Source organism: Agelaius phoeniceus, chromosome 5 (assembly GCF_051311805.1).
Source record: "Agelaius phoeniceus isolate bAgePho1 chromosome 5, bAgePho1.hap1, whole genome shotgun sequence".
Classification (NCBI taxonomy): domain Eukaryota; kingdom Metazoa; phylum Chordata; class Aves; order Passeriformes; family Icteridae; genus Agelaius; species Agelaius phoeniceus.
Genome location: NC_135269.1, coordinates 60859882 through 60880214, shown reverse-complemented (window position 1 = coordinate 60880214; position 20333 = coordinate 60859882). Strand labels below are relative to the sequence as shown.

Here is a 20333-nt window from a genome sequence, read left to right as displayed (position 1 = left end):
GGGTTTTGTCTCTGGCTCAACAGGCACTGGACCTTTCCTTCAGGACATAACTGGAATACTAATTATTACTTACAGCTGTCTGCTGAGAACATATATTAATTTCTAAAATTACATATGTAGTGGAAATAACTTAAAATGTCTTCATTCTCAGTTAAAATATAAAAGTCTGCACTTGGGGGATGGAAAGGCTGGGGGATTTTTTTAGAATTACACAATGAGGAAGGTTTGGATTTTTTTCTTGTTATTCCAGTAGATTCTGGTGGAGAAATCCCCCTTCAGCCCTCTAGCCCAGTGATTTAATGCACTGCATGTAAACTACTCTGCACTGCTGGGCTTGGCTGGCTGTCAGCCATGGGCTCCTGGCCTGGTGTGTTGGGGAAGAAATAGGAAGGAAAAACAGGATAGAAGCACTCAGGAATGGGGGACTAAATCAAAATCCTGGAAGGTTTAAATGAGTTAGGAGTCTGCACAATCAAAATTTTCATTTGGAGGGATGCATTGATGGTTGGCTAAAGGGTAAAATAATTCTTTTGCACAAAACCAGGAAGTACAAGTGAGCTGCTGAAAGAGATGGTTACCTATTGCATGCTTGAAATGTTAACTGTCATAAACCAGAAAACTCAAGTTTAAAATTTAAACATTTCCTTAAATTATTAAACAATCAGTCTTTCCAAACTTGACTCTTATTCCTTATATAGGTCTTTTCATACTTTCAGAGCACATATGGGGTCATTTATTTAGTGGAGGACCCATTGACTGCAGTAGTTTCATAAATACTCAGTCTCATATCTGCATAGATTCATAAAGTCTCATGGTTGCATAGCTCATTTTCATTCATACATGCTACAGTTTAATCATTAATGGTGTGAGCTTTTACATAAAGTGAGTTGATGCTAGATGACAGTTATTCCTGAAAAAGTAAACAGTAGTCTTTTTACTTGAAAAGTTACATATTACTATGCCTGCTAGCACATATTGTTTTTCTATGCTGTGTTATCATCCAGCCTGATTGACTGAGACATTATTTAGATCAGACCATTTCTTCATACTGAAGTGGAATCAAGCTTATACTAGCTCACATTTTACTGCATTTTCTTATGAAGCTCAAATTTCATGCAAGAACATCATCAGTGAATTCAAATGGCTGATGCAGTTCTGCAAAGAACACTCAGAGTATGCTAAGAACAGTCAGTTTTGTGTTAATTTCAACAAACAACTCTCTTCTATTAAATTATCACTAATTAAATAGAAGGTAATAGGAAGTTGCCTGTGGTTATTCTACACCAGCATTAGGCACAATATGATTTGGGGAATCACCTGAACACTAGCTAACATTCAGGGCAAAAAGCAGAGAAAAATTGGTCATTTGGTCTGCTCTAGTGCTGCAGTTTTTATGCACCACCCTTGTGCTGGGTGAAAACCAGAAATAAAAGCAAAGCAACGGGCAGCTGGGCAGGAACAGGAGCTGGACACTTACCCACAGAGGTGCAGCTTTCCAAAGTGAATGACCTCCCTCCTCCAGCCCTGGGTAGTGCCTGCGTAGTAAGTGCTGCTGGGGTGATGCTCAGTGGAGCAGAGGGAGCTGAGGTGGCTGCTGCTGCTGTAGCACAGGGGCAGCAGCAGGTGCCAGGTGGCCCCCAGGTCTCGTGAGAACTCCAGCTTCACTGGGTCAGCAGAGGAGCTGTCAGTGGTGCAGCCAATATTGATCTGGGGGCCAAGGCATCAAACACAGAAGGTGACACAGGGCAGACTGTGGCACTCCCAGTCATTCTTCTGCCTCCCCCATTTGGTATGGTATTTGTTTAGCTCAGCAAAATGGTGATTTGTGAACCCACTTAACAACAGGGATGATGCACTCAGGACAGGCACAAGAACAGGAACTCTTGCACATTGCTCTCCTGTCCAGGAGTATATCACACCATGGGTTATGATAAAATGAATGTGATAAGAATTCCCCAATAACTTCTACCTAGAGAAAACCAAAGTTAGAAAGGATAGCTGCTAACATTGCTGGAGTAAATGCACCAGCTCTTGCAGTCCTCTGGCAGGTACTGAAGTAATCACAGCATCAAGAAAATGTGCATTATTAAAAGCAGAAATATTAAAAAAAAAGTTAAGTGAAGCATTAACTTTTTGTTAATGCTGAGCTGTTAATTGCTGAGCTGCACTACGATCCTCTTTTATGTTAAATATGAAAAAAAAAACCCAAAATTTATCACCTCAATATATTCAGCTTTCACACTCACTACCATCTATTTGTTCATGTATAATGGCAAACCCTAGAGCATCATAGCTGGACTGCATTTAGATTCAATGTCTTAGTTTGGCAGTGTCAGACTTCTCAGGGTGTGCTCACAAGATTCCTGATGTAAAGAACAGTAGAAAAGGCAGAACATGAAAACCAGTTCTACTACTAAAAAACCACAGACTGTTCAATACAGAATCTGAGACAGTGCAAGTTAGTTTGTTTTCCTGTTACACTGATATTTAGATCTTTGTATAATTTTGAATTGCTTTTGTAAAAGAAGAAAAATTAGTTCTTTACAGAATGACTGTCATATAAAATAAGATGTACTGTACTTAGCACTCAACAAATAAAAACCAATTGCTGATAGCAAAGCCTGCATTAAAACTATGTAACATTTTAATATTTTTATATATCTTTTTAGCAAAAAAAAAGTGTCTTTGTAGCATTCTATTCTGTTAAGAAAATCTATTTGTTTCTAAAACACAGTAATGCTTAGAACTGTGCATGAATGTTGAAAGTGAATCCTACATTGAATTTCCTTCATCACTCTTCAGTGCACATGAGTCCCATCAAGCTACATTTGACTAGAAGGGTTGTCTACTCATCTGGAAGCTTTGAGAGATGCTTGACCCAATATAGGTTTTGACTCTTGAGACACAGAGAGAAACTACTGCATTATGCATAACTCCTTCATTTACACTAATGTTCTCAAAAACGTGAGCTGAAAATGATGTTCTTACCACATATGGAAGTAAACATGTAGATTTTATGAGTTAATGCTATCAAGGCTTATGAATATCTTAAAGTCACCTCAAACATTTTTGTTCTACAGGCTGTAATCTATATTTTAAAAGAGGAAATGGTTTGTATTCAATAATTTATGAATTAGTTGCATGACAAATTGAAGAGTGCATGAGTACACAGCTAAACCTAATTTTCTTGGAAAACCCTTAGTATCATTTTAGTAATTTTTATAAACTCCTATCATTTGGTGATTATTATGTAGCTCATATTAATGCAACAATATGCCACATTGCTGTTAAAAGCAGCCTGGTAACTCTGGCATGGCAATTTATGTGCCAGATTATTTTCCAGTTTCTTAATGACAATATAATGACCTCTCTAAACTAATAAATACTAACTGGTTACTCCCATCAATAGCTGCCCCAGGAAATGCACAGTTTAGATTCTAGGATAAGTCAGAAACACGGTTTAGTTTGGACTCTGTGCTGTCACTGAGGTGCCTGTTTCCACTGAGAGTATGAAACACAAAAATATGATCCTTATTCATGAACTTTCTTTAAAAAAGAAAATGGGATGACTTCAGGCCACAATAGCCAAAAACCAACTTCATCTAGAGCAGCTATGATATGGGCAGAAGGAAGGACAGCAGAAGTTTGTCTTTGAGAGAGTACAACAGTGCAGTTAAGCCAGCAGGTGGGAAAAATTATTTTTTACTGTCACAGATGAAGTTGTAGCTCTCCACTGGTGAGCATGTAGAAGTGCTGCACTCTTACCTGGAGCAGGCTGTGAAGTGGCAATTTGTACTCTCACTATATTTTGCTCATCCTCTTGCCTGCAGTAGTGACTCTCCAATGCATAGGACATGGACTTTAATGCTATCAGTGCAAGTATATAGGCATGGACAAAGTAGTAATTCAGGCAAGAAAGTAGAAGACTTTGAGGCAGAAATTTCCCTTATCTGTGTATTAAAAGCATCATGATACATTCACATGAGGGAGAGTAATGTCAAATTGGACAGGTTTCTCTATTTGGCAATCAGAACAGCTGGGCAAATTCACCAGGGCAGAATATAGAAGAACATGAAGCAAAAGGCAAAATAACTTTCTGAGGACAAGTACCTCAAATTGGATGATAGTATTTTCATTCACACTCAGGTCCCTTGTGGTAATGGAGTGCTCTCCAACTTCATTTGAAACAAACACCATAGCTGAATCTTCTTCCCTAAAAATCAAGGAGAGGAGTGTTTTAGATTAACTTTACAAAGTTACTTCTTTCTATTGTATTGCTGAGAGAATCTTACGGAGCTCTTTTAGATGAATATGGGCAATAGAGCCCAATGTTTCCACCAGGATAGAAAAACCAGTTCTCCTCTTTAGGACCGAAGTCAAAGGTATCCAAAAGGATAATGGGATTCTTCAGGTTATTTCCATCAATAATGAAGTCATCAATAATCCAGATTTCTTCTTTTTTGCCTACAAAGAAAATGGAAATATTCCTATTAAGATCTAATACTAATATTATTAGAGAGCAGAAAAGCAGCCAGTATTTATGGATTATGTGAAGAGGAGGGTGCTAAAAGTGTGGGATCACTATTTTCACTTTCCATGAAAATAGTTTCCATACTGCTTTCCAGCTTGACCTTATGGAATTAACTTTTATTCCCTAAAATTTATAGAAGTCACAGCAAAACAAAGAGTGAAAAGCAATGGGTGTTGAACAATTATCTTCTATTTCAATCATATTTACTTTGAAATTCTGTCATTGTCTTCTTCAATTAAGAGTCATCTAAAAGAGTAGTTGCTACACAGTCAAAGCAGCCTGAAAGTGCAATTTCATTCTACATCCTTGCACTCAGCAGCTTGTGTGTCCCTGGGAGGAGTTCTTCCATGGAGAAGGAAACTCAGGAACTCCTTCTCTCCAATAGATTATGTATTCATATACGTCAGAAAATTGGTATTCTCAAACTGAAGAGGAAGGATTAAATTGACAGATCTTCTGGGTAGTGTTTTTTCATTTATCTAGAAGTGTTTGAGTTCATCAGAGGAAAGTATAGATAATTGTTTTAGGCAGGACACGTCAGAAAAATGAACTGAAACAGGATTGTCAGGACCAGATTTGAATTTCCTTTTTTGTGTTAGGGGTGTGCTAGGAATTTGCCTACATGGAATAAACTGTTGCTGAATCACCATGTCTAAATGATTGCTGGAATTCTTTAGAGCTGTTAATGTCAGTTTGTGCTTGAAACTGTGCTCAGAGTAACTGAGAGCAGAGAAGAGCTTCCTTCAGCTGGCACATCTCCTGTAATCAGGAGGAAGGAGCTGTGTTCCTCTTGTGGTTTTCCAGTCCTTTACAATTTAATCAAAAGATTAACTGCTCACTACATACTCTTTCTAAATGGGTTTTTAATGCCTAGTTAATTCTGAGTAAGGTAGGCCCAGTTCCCATTTACACTTGGGACACTTTTGTATAATTGGAGCATCCTAATGGGGCCTCAGTGTGAGTGAGAATCATGCCCATTAAAAATAATGAGAAGAACCTGAGTGAAGTTAACTTTATTGGTGTTTCTTGATCTCCCACTCCCTCCAGGGCCAAAGCTGATGCTTTTCTGCACACAGTCCAGGGATATCAGGTGAAGGTACTTCACTTTAAAGCATTCAACTGCTTTTTAAGAACAGTAAACATAATCCTGCAGTAATTCTAATTGCAGGAGTTCAAACACAAAACCCCCATGATTTAAGAGTCTCTCTAATTGCTCAGTTCAAGAAATGCACTCTCTTAGAGAGGCTGGGCTGTGCAAACAGGGACCTGGCCTCTCAGGGGTGTGTCTTTTCCTCACCATTGTTGTAGGGCTGCCAGAGCCTGAAGCGCGTTGCGTTGCTTTGGGCTGCATAGGGCAGAGGGACGTTGATAAAGAGCACATCTGTAGTCTGGGTGAAGTAAAACTCGTCTATCAGGTGCCAAGTGATGCCACCATTGACAGAATATTGCAGCAGGATGGAATGAGACCTCTCAGGGGTGCCTGGAGCATAAATGACATGGGTTTATGTTCATTGCAATCCAGTAAGTTCAAGCAAGTATAAATGAAATTATGCTGCTCTGATGTCCACTACAAGCATGGGTTCCTTTAACAACAGCTTTAGTTATTGAGATGTTATATACACATTGTACACATATGACTTTCTGAGCTTTCTCTTGCTTGTTTGTCTGCAAAATGCAAACAAAACAGGGTCCAAATTTACACTACTGTTCATTAGACATATGACCATAGTTTGTTACTTAGATAAGAAGATATCTCACTGTTATACTTTTTGAGATTAGAATGCACCAGCTCCTTCTACTACAAACATATTCCAGTAATACAGCAAATATTTATTTGCTTGTTTTGTCCAGCTACAAGACATTATCATCACCATCTGTAGTACCCAAAATAAAGACTCAGTCCCTATCCTCATAAATTGATGAGTCTGTGGCTCTCACTGCAGACACTGGGATCAGGATATTCATGCCCAGAAATAACATAATTGATGGAGAGCACTGAGGATATTTATTAGCATTTTTTAACAACAACAAAGCAATATTCTGTGCTTTAAACTGGGCCTAAAAGTCAGTGGAACTGACAGTAAAATTTGCATTTTCTAACTACCAGCTCCTCCTATTTTTTTTACTTAGAGCTTTAAAGAGTAAAAAACAAAAGCTCTTTACAGCCCTAGTTATTAACACATGCTAATTAGAGCCCAGCTCTCATTTTTGATGCTGGTTGCCATACACAAGCTCAGCCCCCAGCCTGTATTTGGCCTGTGCCTAACTTGCTGTCCAGGAATACCAGTGTCCAAGTGATGGCATCTCTGAGCTGAGGTCTCACTCAGACAAATTTACACTCTCTGCTCCCTTCATGGTGCGGCACAGTCATGGCATGTCCCCAAAAACAGTCAGGAACCAGCAGAAGGAAAGGACTAAGGGACAGCTTCTTCATCCCTGACTCACTGTGTGTTACTGTGCAAGCTTTTCCCATGTTTCCCATGTTAAATGAAGCACATTTGCTGCAACCAAGTGCCTGGTGCAGATGCTGCTGCTCCCCTCTGCTCCTGTGCTAAGTATTCAACTGCAGTGGAGCAGAGCAGGGAGGAGCTGTTTGCAGTCAGGAGCTGATTTCAGCTTATGTGTGGCAATTAACAGTAAACAACACACTGCTTTTAACACTCACAGCTGAGAGATATGCCCAGCTATATCAACTGGTATTCAACATTAGGGGGCTTGTTGGGACCAAGTCCTGGATCCACCAGTAGTGCTAACAAGTAATACAGATTCAATAAGGAGCAATTTCTCCTGGGGTTTCATGGTCTTACTCCTTGTGGGTCAAGGGTCAAAATCCAGGCTTGAACCTTTGGCTACTCCTGCCTTCGGAGCAATATTTTTACTCACTTTATTTTAAAATATTTTTTTCAATGATCATATGAAGAAATATTACCAAGGCATAATTTTGTAAAAGAAATCTTCACAAAGACTTCGTTTATAAACATGGAATATTTGGCATGTTATCATTTTGGGGGATGCTATGTTTTTGGCTATTACAGTTTTCTCTCTTTTTGATAAAGTACTAAACCCAGTAATAAATAGCCCAATATATATGATTAAATGTCTATTAAAGAAAATCAATAATAATTCACAAAGAGCTATATTTTCACTCATCCACACACAGATTTGACTAACACACTTATTTAGGAAGAAAGAGAGGGTTCCAAACTATTTTCAGGCTGTTGGTAAATGTTGAGTCAGTTAGGGTCCAGTCCCAGAGCACTGAGCTTACCATAGAAACTATGGACATCTTCCTTACACCAGAGTGAGAGGAGTTTTTCAACATTCAGAGTTCAGCCTGGAAGTGCCAATTCTATCAGAAAATTTGGGGAAAACTTCTGAAATTGCATGGGAGTGGCTCAAACCTTCAAGCAGTTTAGTGGTTCTCCATCATGTCACTCCAGACTTGGCTATAATTATTTTTTAAAGCCAAGGATGGCAAGGCCTTGGAGCAGGGTAAGACTGAATAATTGGCTTAAAAGTCCTTGTACTGGAGGAACTGTCACAGGTTATTTACAACAACGTGTAAAACTTATATTGCAAAGTCTGACTATTCTTTATATCAATTAAATAGAATTATGGACTTTCAGTTATCTCTAAGATACCTGCTAGCAGTCAAATGGTAAGAGATTTTAATGCAGAGGACTGAAGCTAGTAAATGAAAAACATTGTAGTTGACTATTAGTCCCTTAAATAATTTACTGTAGGCACAATTTTATTACATAAAAAAATTGGACAAATAATTTTTCCCCAACATAATGGGAAATCTCTACAAAACCTTGAGCCCTTTTGTTTCTTTTCTGCCCAAAGACTTTACTGGCTGTGCTATTTTTGGTGATACTACAGTCCACTTTTTCCTTAGGAGCTGCACAGACAGCCATGTAGGCTGGGAGCAAGGCAGGGATGATGCAAAATTTCAAACAAACTCCCATATAATCTACCATAAACTGTTGATCACTACCATACACTGAAGTTGAAAATATCATTCTGTTCTTTTCTGGGTTGCTACTATGTACTAATAAAGCTAGAGAAGTGATAGTAAATCAATGATGATCTTACCTTTGGCAATAAATTTAAATGAAAACTGGATGTACACTGTATTAGTGCAGTCTAGATCTCTTGACACAAGCATTCTCAGTCCTTCCTGCAAATACAGAATATACAATGTCAGTTCTCACTATTGAGTGTGTCCTGCAGCTACTGTTTCTTGGCTGTTGTCTGCTTCTGCCTGCTGGTGGCAGCAAGAGGGGAAACTCTCTGTTCCACACCTTTTCCCAGGCAGAAAATGGGGACAGTGACAGCCTTGGTAAAGTGAGCCAAGGTATGACAGAGGCACAACTACATGGTCAGGTACAGGCACAGTTACAGCTCATTCAGTTTGTGCTCTGAACCCCTGGGGTGTGATTGGATCTGCCAGCACTGACTTAGACATTGGGTCCAAGCTACTGCACTCATTTTTTGTGCAAACTGTACAGTTGCCAGGCACCCTAATTTCCAGGCAGGGACAGTCCTCTCTTGGAGTTATTTTCTATATCTCAAAACATATTTTGTACAAATATCCTCTTCTGGGGCAACCTGTAAGGAAAGGGAGCACACAGGAAACCTCATAGGGATCCTGAGTCCCTGTTGAGTTTGACTGGTGAGCTCGCTGTTGTGTGGATCCTGGGGCCAGAGCCAGTCCCTGTTCTGCAGAGATCTGGCAAAAACCATCTCTCAGAGCTTCCCTCTTTCTCAAACCCATTCCCCCAGGGGAACAATCTGCAGGAACAAGCAATGCAAATTTTAGACAACTCACATCTTGTGATTTGGGATTGAAATAATCTAAAGAGGTTGAACTGGAGTCAAGCTTTTGCAAATAAATACTTCAAAGAATTAATTGGTACACCAAACATTACTTAACTTCTCTTTTTGGGGGGCACCTGAATTCACAGTGTCAAATGAAGCCTTGTGGGAGCTGAGAATTTATGTGCTTGTGAACAAAAGTCTATTATTCATTTTGTTAAGAACAGAAAAATTCAGAAAATATATTTCCTGGCCTTTTGAAATCTGCAGTCAACAAAAATAAGTCTTAAAGAATTAGAAGACATCAAAATGATAGAATTGACTAAAATACTGGCAAACTACATAAACATTGATGACACAGACTACAGCCCTGACTAATTTGTATTATTCAAAATACTAAAGAGCCAATCAGGAAACTTCAAGATAATCGTAATGTGTGCCATATTTCCAAATAGTTCACCTCAAGAATCTCAGTGTAGAATTTCATTATTTTCCTCTGGTGGCCAAGGAGGAGTTTATCCCACAAACAAAATAATACACAACCAAGAGAGGAAACCCATTTGTTCATAAAAAAACAACTGTGGAAAACATGATGCATCTTTAGGGTAGAAAAAGACAAGAAAAATGAAAATGTCAAATCCTAGCTAAAAGACTTCAATATAAACATATGGGGCTAATGAGAGAAAATTTACTTTCTGTTTTTGATTCTACTGGTTTTCATTAATATTTTTTTCAATGTAAGTAATCTCTGACCCCTTTGAAAATGAGAGCTGTTCCAGACTTGATGGTGTCACCATTCAGGTTTCCCCTCTCAGCACCGTAGACTTCAGGCCAAAGGTCTGGATGCAAGTTACCATTGAAATCATCCTTCAGGACAGATGGCAGAGGAAGGACAGGGACACAGTAAGGACCTCCAAACCCTCTGTCACACCTAGCAACACATTGGGAAGAAAAGGAATTATCCATCTGGCCTGGATAAAACATATCCTTTCCATGAAGCAGCTTAAGCAGTTTCCTACTCACATGCAATGGCCTGAATCACAGATGCCGTGCCCTGAGCACATCCAGGGGCATCCTGTAGCCAGGACCACATTATCAATGGCCCAAGAATCTACTCCAGAGGCATAGTTGTACTGAATCCATCTGAACCGTGTTCTGGGAGAGCTGTTAAAAACAAAGGAAATCTATTTCAGGATTCAAAATTCTGATCCACAAAGAAAATCCCACAGTCTTCCAAAGAAAAGCAGATTAATAAGCATGGCCCACTTATTTTGAAAAGAATTCATATTCTAGTGGAAACTGGATGTTTAAATTTCTCCCTTAGTCTTTTAGGCAAAATTCCAGCATATTCTAAAGAAAGGTGCCCAAAGTGATAATCAAGAATGAACATTGCTGAGACACTTGCTGATCAACAAAGTGGTTGAGCAGAAATTAGTAGTTCCATTAGCATTTGACAGCTCCATGTGTTGCTAGCAGAATGGAAACAATAAAATTGCATCAGTAAGGTAAGAAGTTATGGAAGTTTATTTATACTAAGTGTTGTGTAAAGAGAAAAACAATGGTTATGTATGTTCATATATATATATATATATATATATATATATATATAAGAATGTATGAATATATATGTACAAATATGCACATGCATACACACTGCTGTCACTGCTGACTGCCTTGTTATCCTCAAATAAGGAAAGTGTTTTGGAGAAAAAAAATTCTTTGGAAGATGATGTGTGGGCCTCTGGAGTGAGCTGTGGAGTTGGAAACCAAGATGTGAACTCCACGCCCAGTTCATTTGCTATGGGTTCATTTTTACCACTGTATTTTCTGGGTGATGAAATGTACAGAGGTAATGTGTAGAGTGCTCTGAAGAATTACAGAACTACTCAGAACAATGGTAAGCAGTGTCATTATTACCTGTTGTTCCTAAACTAGAGCATGGTTTTATTTAGAGAGATGGATGCCAGCACATCTGCCACATCCATTTACAGCCCTGTGATATCCTGAGGAGCTCAGCAGAACTCTCCTCCTGGTCAAAAGGGTGAAGGTGGCACATGCAGTGACTGTTCTGACTTGCTGAATGCTGTGACTAACATGCCTGAATGTTGGGTGACAACTTAATGTGCAATAACAGAAAACACTAATGTAGGAAAGGATGGATCAGGGTATTTATTCTTGCTTCTTATTGCATAAATGTTAGAAAAGCTGGTTTAGCATTCTTGTTCTTACTGTCAGAAATTATAGGCAGGACTTAAGAATTCATTCATCAACGTTGTAACTTCCTTAAGTCCCTACACTTCACATTATAGCTGATGAAATATTTTGAAGTGAAATTTAAAATTCTGGTGGCGTGACAACACACATTTAAAAATTTAAAAGACATGCAGAACATTCCCAAGCTGGAGGATGTTTGTTCTAATTAGATCAGCAAAATCTTTGTCATGCTAAATAGCCAGAAGAGCGGAGCTTACTTGGTGGAGGGTGGGAGGTAGACAGTAACTCTCTTCCAGTTTTGGAATCTTTCTGAAGTGTAGATGGAGCTCTCGGTGTACTGCTGACAGCCGATGGTTGGGGGGACACACTCCTCTGTCACCAGGTGCCAGTCCCTCCCGTTGTTTAGGGAGTACTGCAGGTGGACACTGTGGGAATTGCTGTATGGCTTGCTGCAGCCCATGCTCAGCTCAAACTGCAAGAATGTGGAGGCGGACACGTGGAAGTCCCAAGTCTCAGCATAACGAGGTTTTCCTGAGCAAAGAGAGAAAAACAACAAATACAACAATAACAACAAATACAACAATTACAACAGATACAACAATAACAACAAAGTTTACCTTCAGCATATGCTTTCAATACTGTCATTCAAATTTGTTACCTCTATCTTCACCTTTTCCCAGCCTTCTCTTCCCTACAGATTACTAAATACCTGGATTTGTCTATACCTCCCATCTTGTAAAACTCGATCGTTATGTAATTTATAAAATAGACTCATACAAAATGTAGTAATGTTTGATGAGACATACCAATGTTTTCACTGAACATCAGAGCTGTATCCATAGACAGGCAGTCAATGTCTACTTGACCTCCTTGTATTCTGTACCAGCTTGCTTGTAAATCCACAGTTCCATCAAATTTGTCCTGGAAGCCAGTCTGAGAGCTGTCATTCATCCCTATGAGCACATCATCCAGAGCCCACTGAGCTGAATGCTTCCCTACAAAAACCAGAGCAGACAGGTTAGTGGAGTCCCTGTAAGTTGTTTTTAATGCCCATATGCTGTGTTCACTCAGTGAGCAGTGCTCAATCACACAGACTGAGTGCTGTTCAACAAGACTAAAACATTGCTCAAGGATGCACCTGGACACTAGAACATGTTTCTATTACAGATAAACACGGGTATTTCCCTCTTCATTTCTTTAGCTTCAGTGCCTTTGCCATCATATGCTCTCCCTCTGTTTGGATGAGATACTCCCTGAGCCCCTAGATTGGGGATTTTCATTTTATGGGTCACAACCTTCCTGCTATTCCCCACAGCTAAATTGGAAAGGCCTCTGTCTATTTCCCAAAATAGCTTTTGTACGAAAGCAAATAGAACATGAAGGAAAATGCTGAAGGCTCTGCATACAGATAATATTTAGCGAAGTGCTGTTCTCCTTCCTGGAAATCTCTCTTCTCTTGCTCTCCAGCCTACAGGCATTTAATTTTCATCATCTCCAGCCCATTTCTTTGGCCTTCATTTCAATTCACCTTTCTACTGGCATGCTGAAAAGAACATCTTATTGCACAATTGCTGCCCTCACAGGAGAGCAAGGAAAGCCTTTACAATAAATTGTGAGCTTGCAGCAATGTGCCAGAACTTTTGCCTTGCTACCAAGAGGAACATGGGTCATGGCTGATGGGCCACTCTGCACTGAGGAATGGCAGACAGAGGATAGTCCATGAAGGAACTAACATCTCTGACCAGAACTGGTTGTCTGGTGTAGGTGCCAGTGTGGAAGGTGATATTTCAACTTCCAGTCATAAAACCTTGTTTATACTGGGAGCCACAGGGCTGCCATCAGTGGCCTTAAGAGTGATGACCCTCAGCAGGGACAGATGTCATCCAGGTGCCATCAAGGCAGGTGTAGGGAGCAACAGGTTGGACATTGCACCACTCACCAATGCAACTGATCATCACAGAGTGATGGTCTGTAGTGCACCAGTCATTGCTTAGCAAAGGAACTGTCTTCTTAACTAAATCACATCCCTCTTGTCTTGTCTATTCTCTCACCTAGTGAGGACAATTAAGTCCAGCACATACAAGAAAATGTATGAAACAAAATCAGCCATCAAATTGATAAATGATGTCTAAGAAGCTGCATACCATAATTACCTGAATGTCAGCTATGTGCTTTGCTCCCCAAGGAATTGCTGTTGAAATGTACTTTGCTATATTTCTGAAGATTGCCTTCATTTCCTGCAGATCCAGGAGCTGCTGCCTTGTGCAAAGGTAGGACTTAATCAGGACCCTTTTAGTAGTGGTAATGTGCCCCTGTGTGAGGTGGGAGCTCTCACAGTGGCTGTAGGAATCAGTCAGCACCAGGGTTTAACTTTCAGCTGAGGATGTGGGAAGTGGCTGTGGTTTTGCAGGGGCAGGGGAGCTGGGCTCTGGGACACTAGAAATGGTGGGAGGAGGGGGTCCTGTTCTGGAGTGTGGAGATATTAAAATAGTGAAATGGGAGCCACCAGGTAGGCAGATTCAAGGCAAAGTTATGCCTACACTTCCAAAACAGAAAAAAATTGAGAGAAAGAGTGTAAGCCATTTGGCATCCCAGGTCACCCTATACTCAGGTAAAAGCTTTGATCTTATTTAGGCTTTTTTAAAATGTAATTTTTTCCTCCTCCTCCCTCCTGTCATCTCAGAATCTTTGGTTTAAACTCAGCTCTTAAACAATTTGACTCTTAAGCCCACTCGTCAGTTTGGTGCTATAAAAGAAAATCATGGCCATAGAGTGACTCAGGAAAGCCCAAATATGCTCTTACAACATCCAACTGTTCGAAATACTGTGTTTTTCACGAGCTGAGGTTTCTGCCCAACATGTCTATACTGAGTAGCACTGACATGTGGGATGTGTAAAGCTGCTCAATGAGGTTTTGGGCTGTCCCTGCTTACCATGCTGTGGCTGCCACCAGCGGAAGGCGGTGGCAGGGGTCTTGGCCTCCCGGGGTAAGTCAATGGACACCACCTGGGGCTCCAGGTACGACATGAAGTCCAGCTCCCGCAGCAAACTCCAGGTGATGCCGTTGTCATTTGTGTACTGAACAACCAGCCCTGGATTTAAAATGAGGAAGAGCAGTTAGTGAGACTGTGCAGAGCAAAGAGGGAGGGGGCAGCTCACCCTGTGCTCTGGAGCTGCCAACTCCCACCTGGCACCCAGGCATGTGACATGTGCCCCACCCTTTAGGCAACTCCTGGTCCAGGAGCTTTTTGTGCACAAAGTCCTACTGCAGAGGTCCTGGGTTTATCTGGTTGAGATGACTCCCAAGGTATTAGAAAGGCTTTTTTTTCCCAGCCCCACAACAGAAGTTGAGAGTCGTCAGTTCTGCTTTTCAAGGTTGTTTATTTTCTCTTACCTATTACATTCTTTTTCTGAGATCTGTCCAGCAGGTTGGGTTGTGGCACTCTGCCCACCCTTGGGGTGATGTCACCTTTTTATACTACAAACTACGTGTACTTTATTTACAATAATTTCCCAATACCTATCCCCTATGTTAGACAGTCTGTCTCTACTCTAAACCAATCAAAAAGTGCCACCATCACAGCAGAAGATGGAGGACAAGAAGAAGGAGAAGGACAGGACACACCCAGATTCCTCCATCTTGCCTCTTGAACCCCCATTCTAAAACCCCAAAGTTCTACTTTTTCACCCTGTGACAAATTGACTATCATTCTACTCAAACTCTTGTGGCTTGTAAATCTTCACACAAAGTTGGTAATTGTTTCCATGGACTAAAATCCAAGGCACAGGTTTCTTTGACTCTGTGCCAAGGTCTCTGAGCCCCTTGCAAGGATCTCGAGTCCTCCAGGACAGCCAGAGGAATTTCCTGGGTCCCAACACAAAGGTGACCTGGGTCACCAGCTGCCACATGCCATCTTGGCTGTTTTCACCAAACTCAAAGGATCAAATCTTTTACACCCTCAGGGAAACTAATGAGCATACCACAGAAATGATAGGAATAATATGATTTTCTTTAACACAGTATTTATTTCATGTTGGTATCCTTGCAGTTTGTGTGAAAGACTAAGTTATAATTCTGATAGCTGGGATTACAATCCTCCTGCTATGTATGCAAGCTCACAGTATCCTTGGAAATTAATTATCATAATATTTAGAAAATTTAAGATACTCTTTGTATCATGCATACAGTATGGCAACTAGGACACAACAGAAGCCCAGCAGAGCTCATCAAAAGGGATAATACAAGAAAGAAGCACCTGTGTATATTTATTCTCTTAAAACTCCTTTATATTGATGTATGTTCAAAGATAACAGATTTTTTTTTAGTGTCTTATATTGGTGCAAATGAATGGAGAATCAAACCCTTGGTGTAATCTGTGCTGCAAGATGACAGCTTTCCTCAGTGAGTGAGTCAATGTAAATGCCAAATATCAGGACACAATCCACTGATGTTAAATGCTTTATATTGAGAGGAAAATTAAATTTTCTCATCTCTCATGTCAGTGGTCTGACTTCATGCAACTAGAACATAATCTGCTCCCAGAATGCTGATCCTTCCCAAACACAAGTATCAGTCCTCCACCACAGTAACTTTAAGCATGTGGATCAAATAAGAGAGGAGACATCTGGGAGAGATGAATTTATTCAGACTAAATAAATTTTCAGCTACAATTTTATGATCTTGTGTTTTGGGTAAATCATGCATAAGCTTGTTTTGGAAGGCAATTTTTTATTAGACCCACTGGTGTAGTTGAGAAGATGAACAAGTTCTCAGGTACACAATTCTTCTTCAGGTCAGAAATGGAGTTTGCCCACTTTATCCTGAACTTGAATTTCATTCCTTTTATTTCAGACCTTATGAAAAGTCCTGTGGACTTGTAAATTTACCTGTTTTCCAACACTATCAAATATTTTAATACAAGCTATTACACCTTGCTTTGTAAATGTTGTCTTTCTTAGACCATCACAGCTCCCACAGTACTCCTACAGATGGATCACCAGTAGGTTTGGTGTAACTAATTATAACTAGAAAAGTCCACCAAAAGTAAATAACTTTTCTTCAACATTTATGAAAACTGAGGAGGCAATTGATTTATATGAAAAAAAAATCTTCTTGATTTTGTAAATGCAGCAAAAGGCAAAAACACTGCAGAAGATGCAAAATGTAAAAGGCTTATAATAAAGAAAATGGGCTTTACCTTCATTCCTGGCTCTTGGTCTGTTGCAGGAGTTACCAACACTCTTGCTTCCAAGTTGTACATAAAATTGTACTAGCCTTTTAAAAAACACAGGATAAAAAAGAAATGTAATCATCTTCTGATAGCACAAGATCAGTCAGGATAATTTGCACCTCTTAGCAAATGGCATTTTCAGTTAGGTCCCTATTCCAGGTTTATTGATAAAGCAATATTCCCAGAGAAACCAAACATGGGCATGGTAAATACTGAAAGACCCAAGACAGAAGAAAGTGATGTGGTTTATTAATCTTGTGCCTAATAAAGGTGTTTCTGAGTGAGTGTGAGAAGTTAGGAGCTTCATCTCACACAAAAGTTGCAAAATCTCCAAAGCAGGCTAAGCTATTCCTTACATCAGATCTTACCTTGGCCTATTGTAACCAGAAATTAGGTGAAGCTTTAAAATACAGCATTGGAGTTGTAATAAAATTATTATAATAAAATTATTATATCCTCCTTAATCACCGATCCTTTTTAGATTCTTAAATTCTTGTTGTAAACAGTTTTCAGTATAGTGAGTTCACCGAATATTTTATGAAGCAAACCCTTTGATTTTGAACCTATACATTATGATTTCATTGAATATTCTCTTGTTCTCACATCATGAAGTCGTGAAGAAAAATGTTCCTGAGCTGCTTTTCTTGCAACCTGCCCTGTGCTTTTATAACTTCCCTACCTTCTCTTATTCCTTTCTACTGTAAACCATGGCAACCATTGCATCTGAGTCTCTGCATGAACACATTTCCATGTCTTCAATTTTTCCCAAAACTTCTTTCTGCAGCCCTTCTAATGCCAGAAAACTCCTTGAGACAGGATTGCTGGTTTTATTGACAGAATTCTGGATTGGTCTGGAACATCCTTCTTTAGCAATATTTGAATTAAGTACTATTCCATCCTTGTGCTCCAAAATATTGTTAGGGTTTTTTTTCCCCCCAATCTGCAGTAATGCCAAAGTATCCCTGCTGAGCTTGTGGTTATTATTGTGACTCTGTGGTTTTAGAGTAGTTTACATTTTCTCCTAGATACACACTATTGTGCTATATAACAACAATTAATTTCAATTAATGTCCTGCTGCTCACTCCCCACATTTCACTGCATGTCTCAGGCATTCTAGGTCATAACTAAGGTAAAGAGCATTGAGATGACTCAGAATGCCATCACCCCCTAATCTACACATTCTTCACAGGTTGTCTCCATTGCACACCAAAAACGGCACCTGAGCAGAGCAGAGAAACTGGACTCAACCCCACAATGAGATTTTACATGCTGAAAGTTGGCAATGCCATTCTCCTCCTTGCTTCCTGGCCAATTTTTAAATTAAGATGATAGAAAATCAGGCCTCATTAATTCTATTGACATAGATAAAGTCTTTATTTAAAACATAAATTTTGAGGTGCATTTTTACCACTCAAATAATTCTCCGCAAGGATAACTCTTTTTGCTTTAGAGGATTTTGTCTTAATTTGTAGTAATTATGGTAAAACCACAGACAAGCTACATCACTACAGCCAGAGCCAGTAAAATGCAGACAGGACTCCAATTTCCCTCACCCACTGTTACATGCACAATATCATAATCCTTCTCTAAATCTAGATTCTAAATCCAGCTGCATTCCAGTTCTGTTACCAAAATCTGTGTCTATTGTCTGAGATGTTTTGTATACCCATAGGGTCTAGGACAAGGCAGAATATCCTCCATCAATCTCATTGCTAAGATAACCCCACAATCAGCTCTCGACAGTCAGGCTCACAGTACCACACCATTTAGCCAGCTAAGTTCTATTTGTTTGCTGCAGCCCTGTTGTTGGAGGCAGTATTCAGGCAGTAAAACTCTAGACAGAAGCACCAGAGGTGAATAGATTCACAGTCCTGTGACAAATTCTTTTATTCTTGCCAAATGCGAAGATCGTTAAAAAAGCAAAACCAAAGAGCAAAAACCCTTTCTGCAGAAGGGTGAATCAGCCCATCTGATCTCTAAGTGTCTGACCCAGAACAGCTCCCTGGGATGGTTGCACAATCATTAGCAATGGAGTCTGTAAAGCAGATGGGAGCCAAGTCAGCTAACAAGCCAGATGTCACCACTTGGAAAAAATATATGGATATTCCATGGTTTTTATCTAGATGCCAGGTAGGCACTGTGTGCAAATGCTCCCACTGAACAGATAGTTAAGAGTGTCATAAGGGACAGGCCATCAAAATGGGAGGCAGCAGCTCCTCAGCAACCACAATGCATCCATGTATCACACTGTCAGTCAGAGGGGTGGAAATACTGCAGTGAAATTGTGCCCTTGGTGTGTTGGGCCATGCAAGAGGGAAGGAATAGAGAGACTCCAAACCCTGACTCCTCAACTCAGAGTTTCTGAAGTGTGGGGCAAACAAAATGGTCTGGGTGGAATGAACTTTGACACTTACAGCTCTCTTAGTGCTATGTGACATTCTCCTAATATCTGGGAAAAAAAGGTGTACTCAATCATATGAAGGAATAAGGAGGCAATAGGACAAACAAAGCTAAGATTACGAGACCACTTGCTGTATATACTAAAATTTGAGTAGTTTTTTATGGCCATTGGCTCCCAGGCACAAGCTTTAGTTTGAAATGATTTTAGTGTGACACCAGGTGTGGCGGTGTCCTCTTGGGCTGCTCCCCTGAGGAGCACCCCACCTCAGGCTGGCAAATCTCAGCCCCATGGACCATGCTGTGCTGGGGAGAGAAGGGTGAAAGGGAAAAGGGCCTTTGTACTTAAAAAAAAAAGAAAAAAAGAAAGGAAAAAGTCTGCATATTCCTTACATTAAATTTACACTTCACATTCAAAAAGCTGTAACTGATGATATGGAACATGCATAGATATATCTGCAGGAATTCAGAATGAAAATAAAAATTTAGTGTCCTGTAATATTTGTCAATTTTTCTATCGGGCTCTTCCATGCATGATTTAACAAAACAAGATCTTAAATGGTCTGGGAAAACACTATTAACCTTAAAAATAAGCAGCTTAAAAATCTACTGCAGGAGTTTCAGCCTTCCTATTCACAACCCTCAATCCACATATCTAACAGTATGTCTTTCAAGGCATGTTTTCCTGCTGTTTACTCAGTCACCAAAACCCCCAATCAAAAAACCCTTGCAAAAATAAAAGATAACTGTGCAGGGGCTAAGATGATCCCTAATAAGATAACTGAATTCTATGCTAGGCATTTCTGAATGCAAAAAGTAATACCAAAATGGGAAAAGTACTTCCCTTTAATCTCCCCTTTCAAGTGACATTAATTTTAGCTCCAATAGTGAAAAAAAATTTCTAGGCTGAGGAATTATTTTCTTTTTAGTGTATGGGCCTTTCAGTTAACCCTACACGCTCTCACAAACTTCATGTACCTTTGCTTCTAGAAAAAAAAGACAGAGTTAATGTTACAGATGGCCTCCAACATTTAAGTGGGATGCATCTGTTCAGAGCAAGGTGTCTGAAGCTGAATGTCTAAGTTATACACAGCCAACACAGGCTGCCTTAAAGTTAATGAAAGAAATAAATAAATAGGTG

General features: G+C 39.8%; 1 protein-coding gene across 2 annotated transcripts in view; it reads right to left on the bottom strand.

Moving 5' to 3' along the window:
- Positions 1-20333, bottom strand: part of RELN (reelin) — a 284556-nt gene that overhangs the window by 42044 nt on the left and 222179 nt on the right. For both annotated transcript variants that reach the window (XM_077179117.1, XM_054631807.2), the window contains exons 31-41: positions 16762-16838; positions 14497-14655; positions 12370-12558; positions 11821-12094; positions 10373-10513; positions 10103-10280; positions 8627-8711; positions 5829-6011; positions 4293-4464; positions 4111-4213; positions 1478-1707 (exon numbers count right to left, since the gene is read on the bottom strand). In XM_077179117.1, coding sequence (XP_077035232.1) covers positions 1478-1707; positions 4111-4213; positions 4293-4464; positions 5829-6011; positions 8627-8711; positions 10103-10280; positions 10373-10513; positions 11821-12094; positions 12370-12558; positions 14497-14655; positions 16762-16838 — 1791 coding nt within the window. The remainder of the gene's footprint in view (positions 1-1477; positions 1708-4110; positions 4214-4292; positions 4465-5828; positions 6012-8626; positions 8712-10102; positions 10281-10372; positions 10514-11820; positions 12095-12369; positions 12559-14496; positions 14656-16761; positions 16839-20333) is intronic.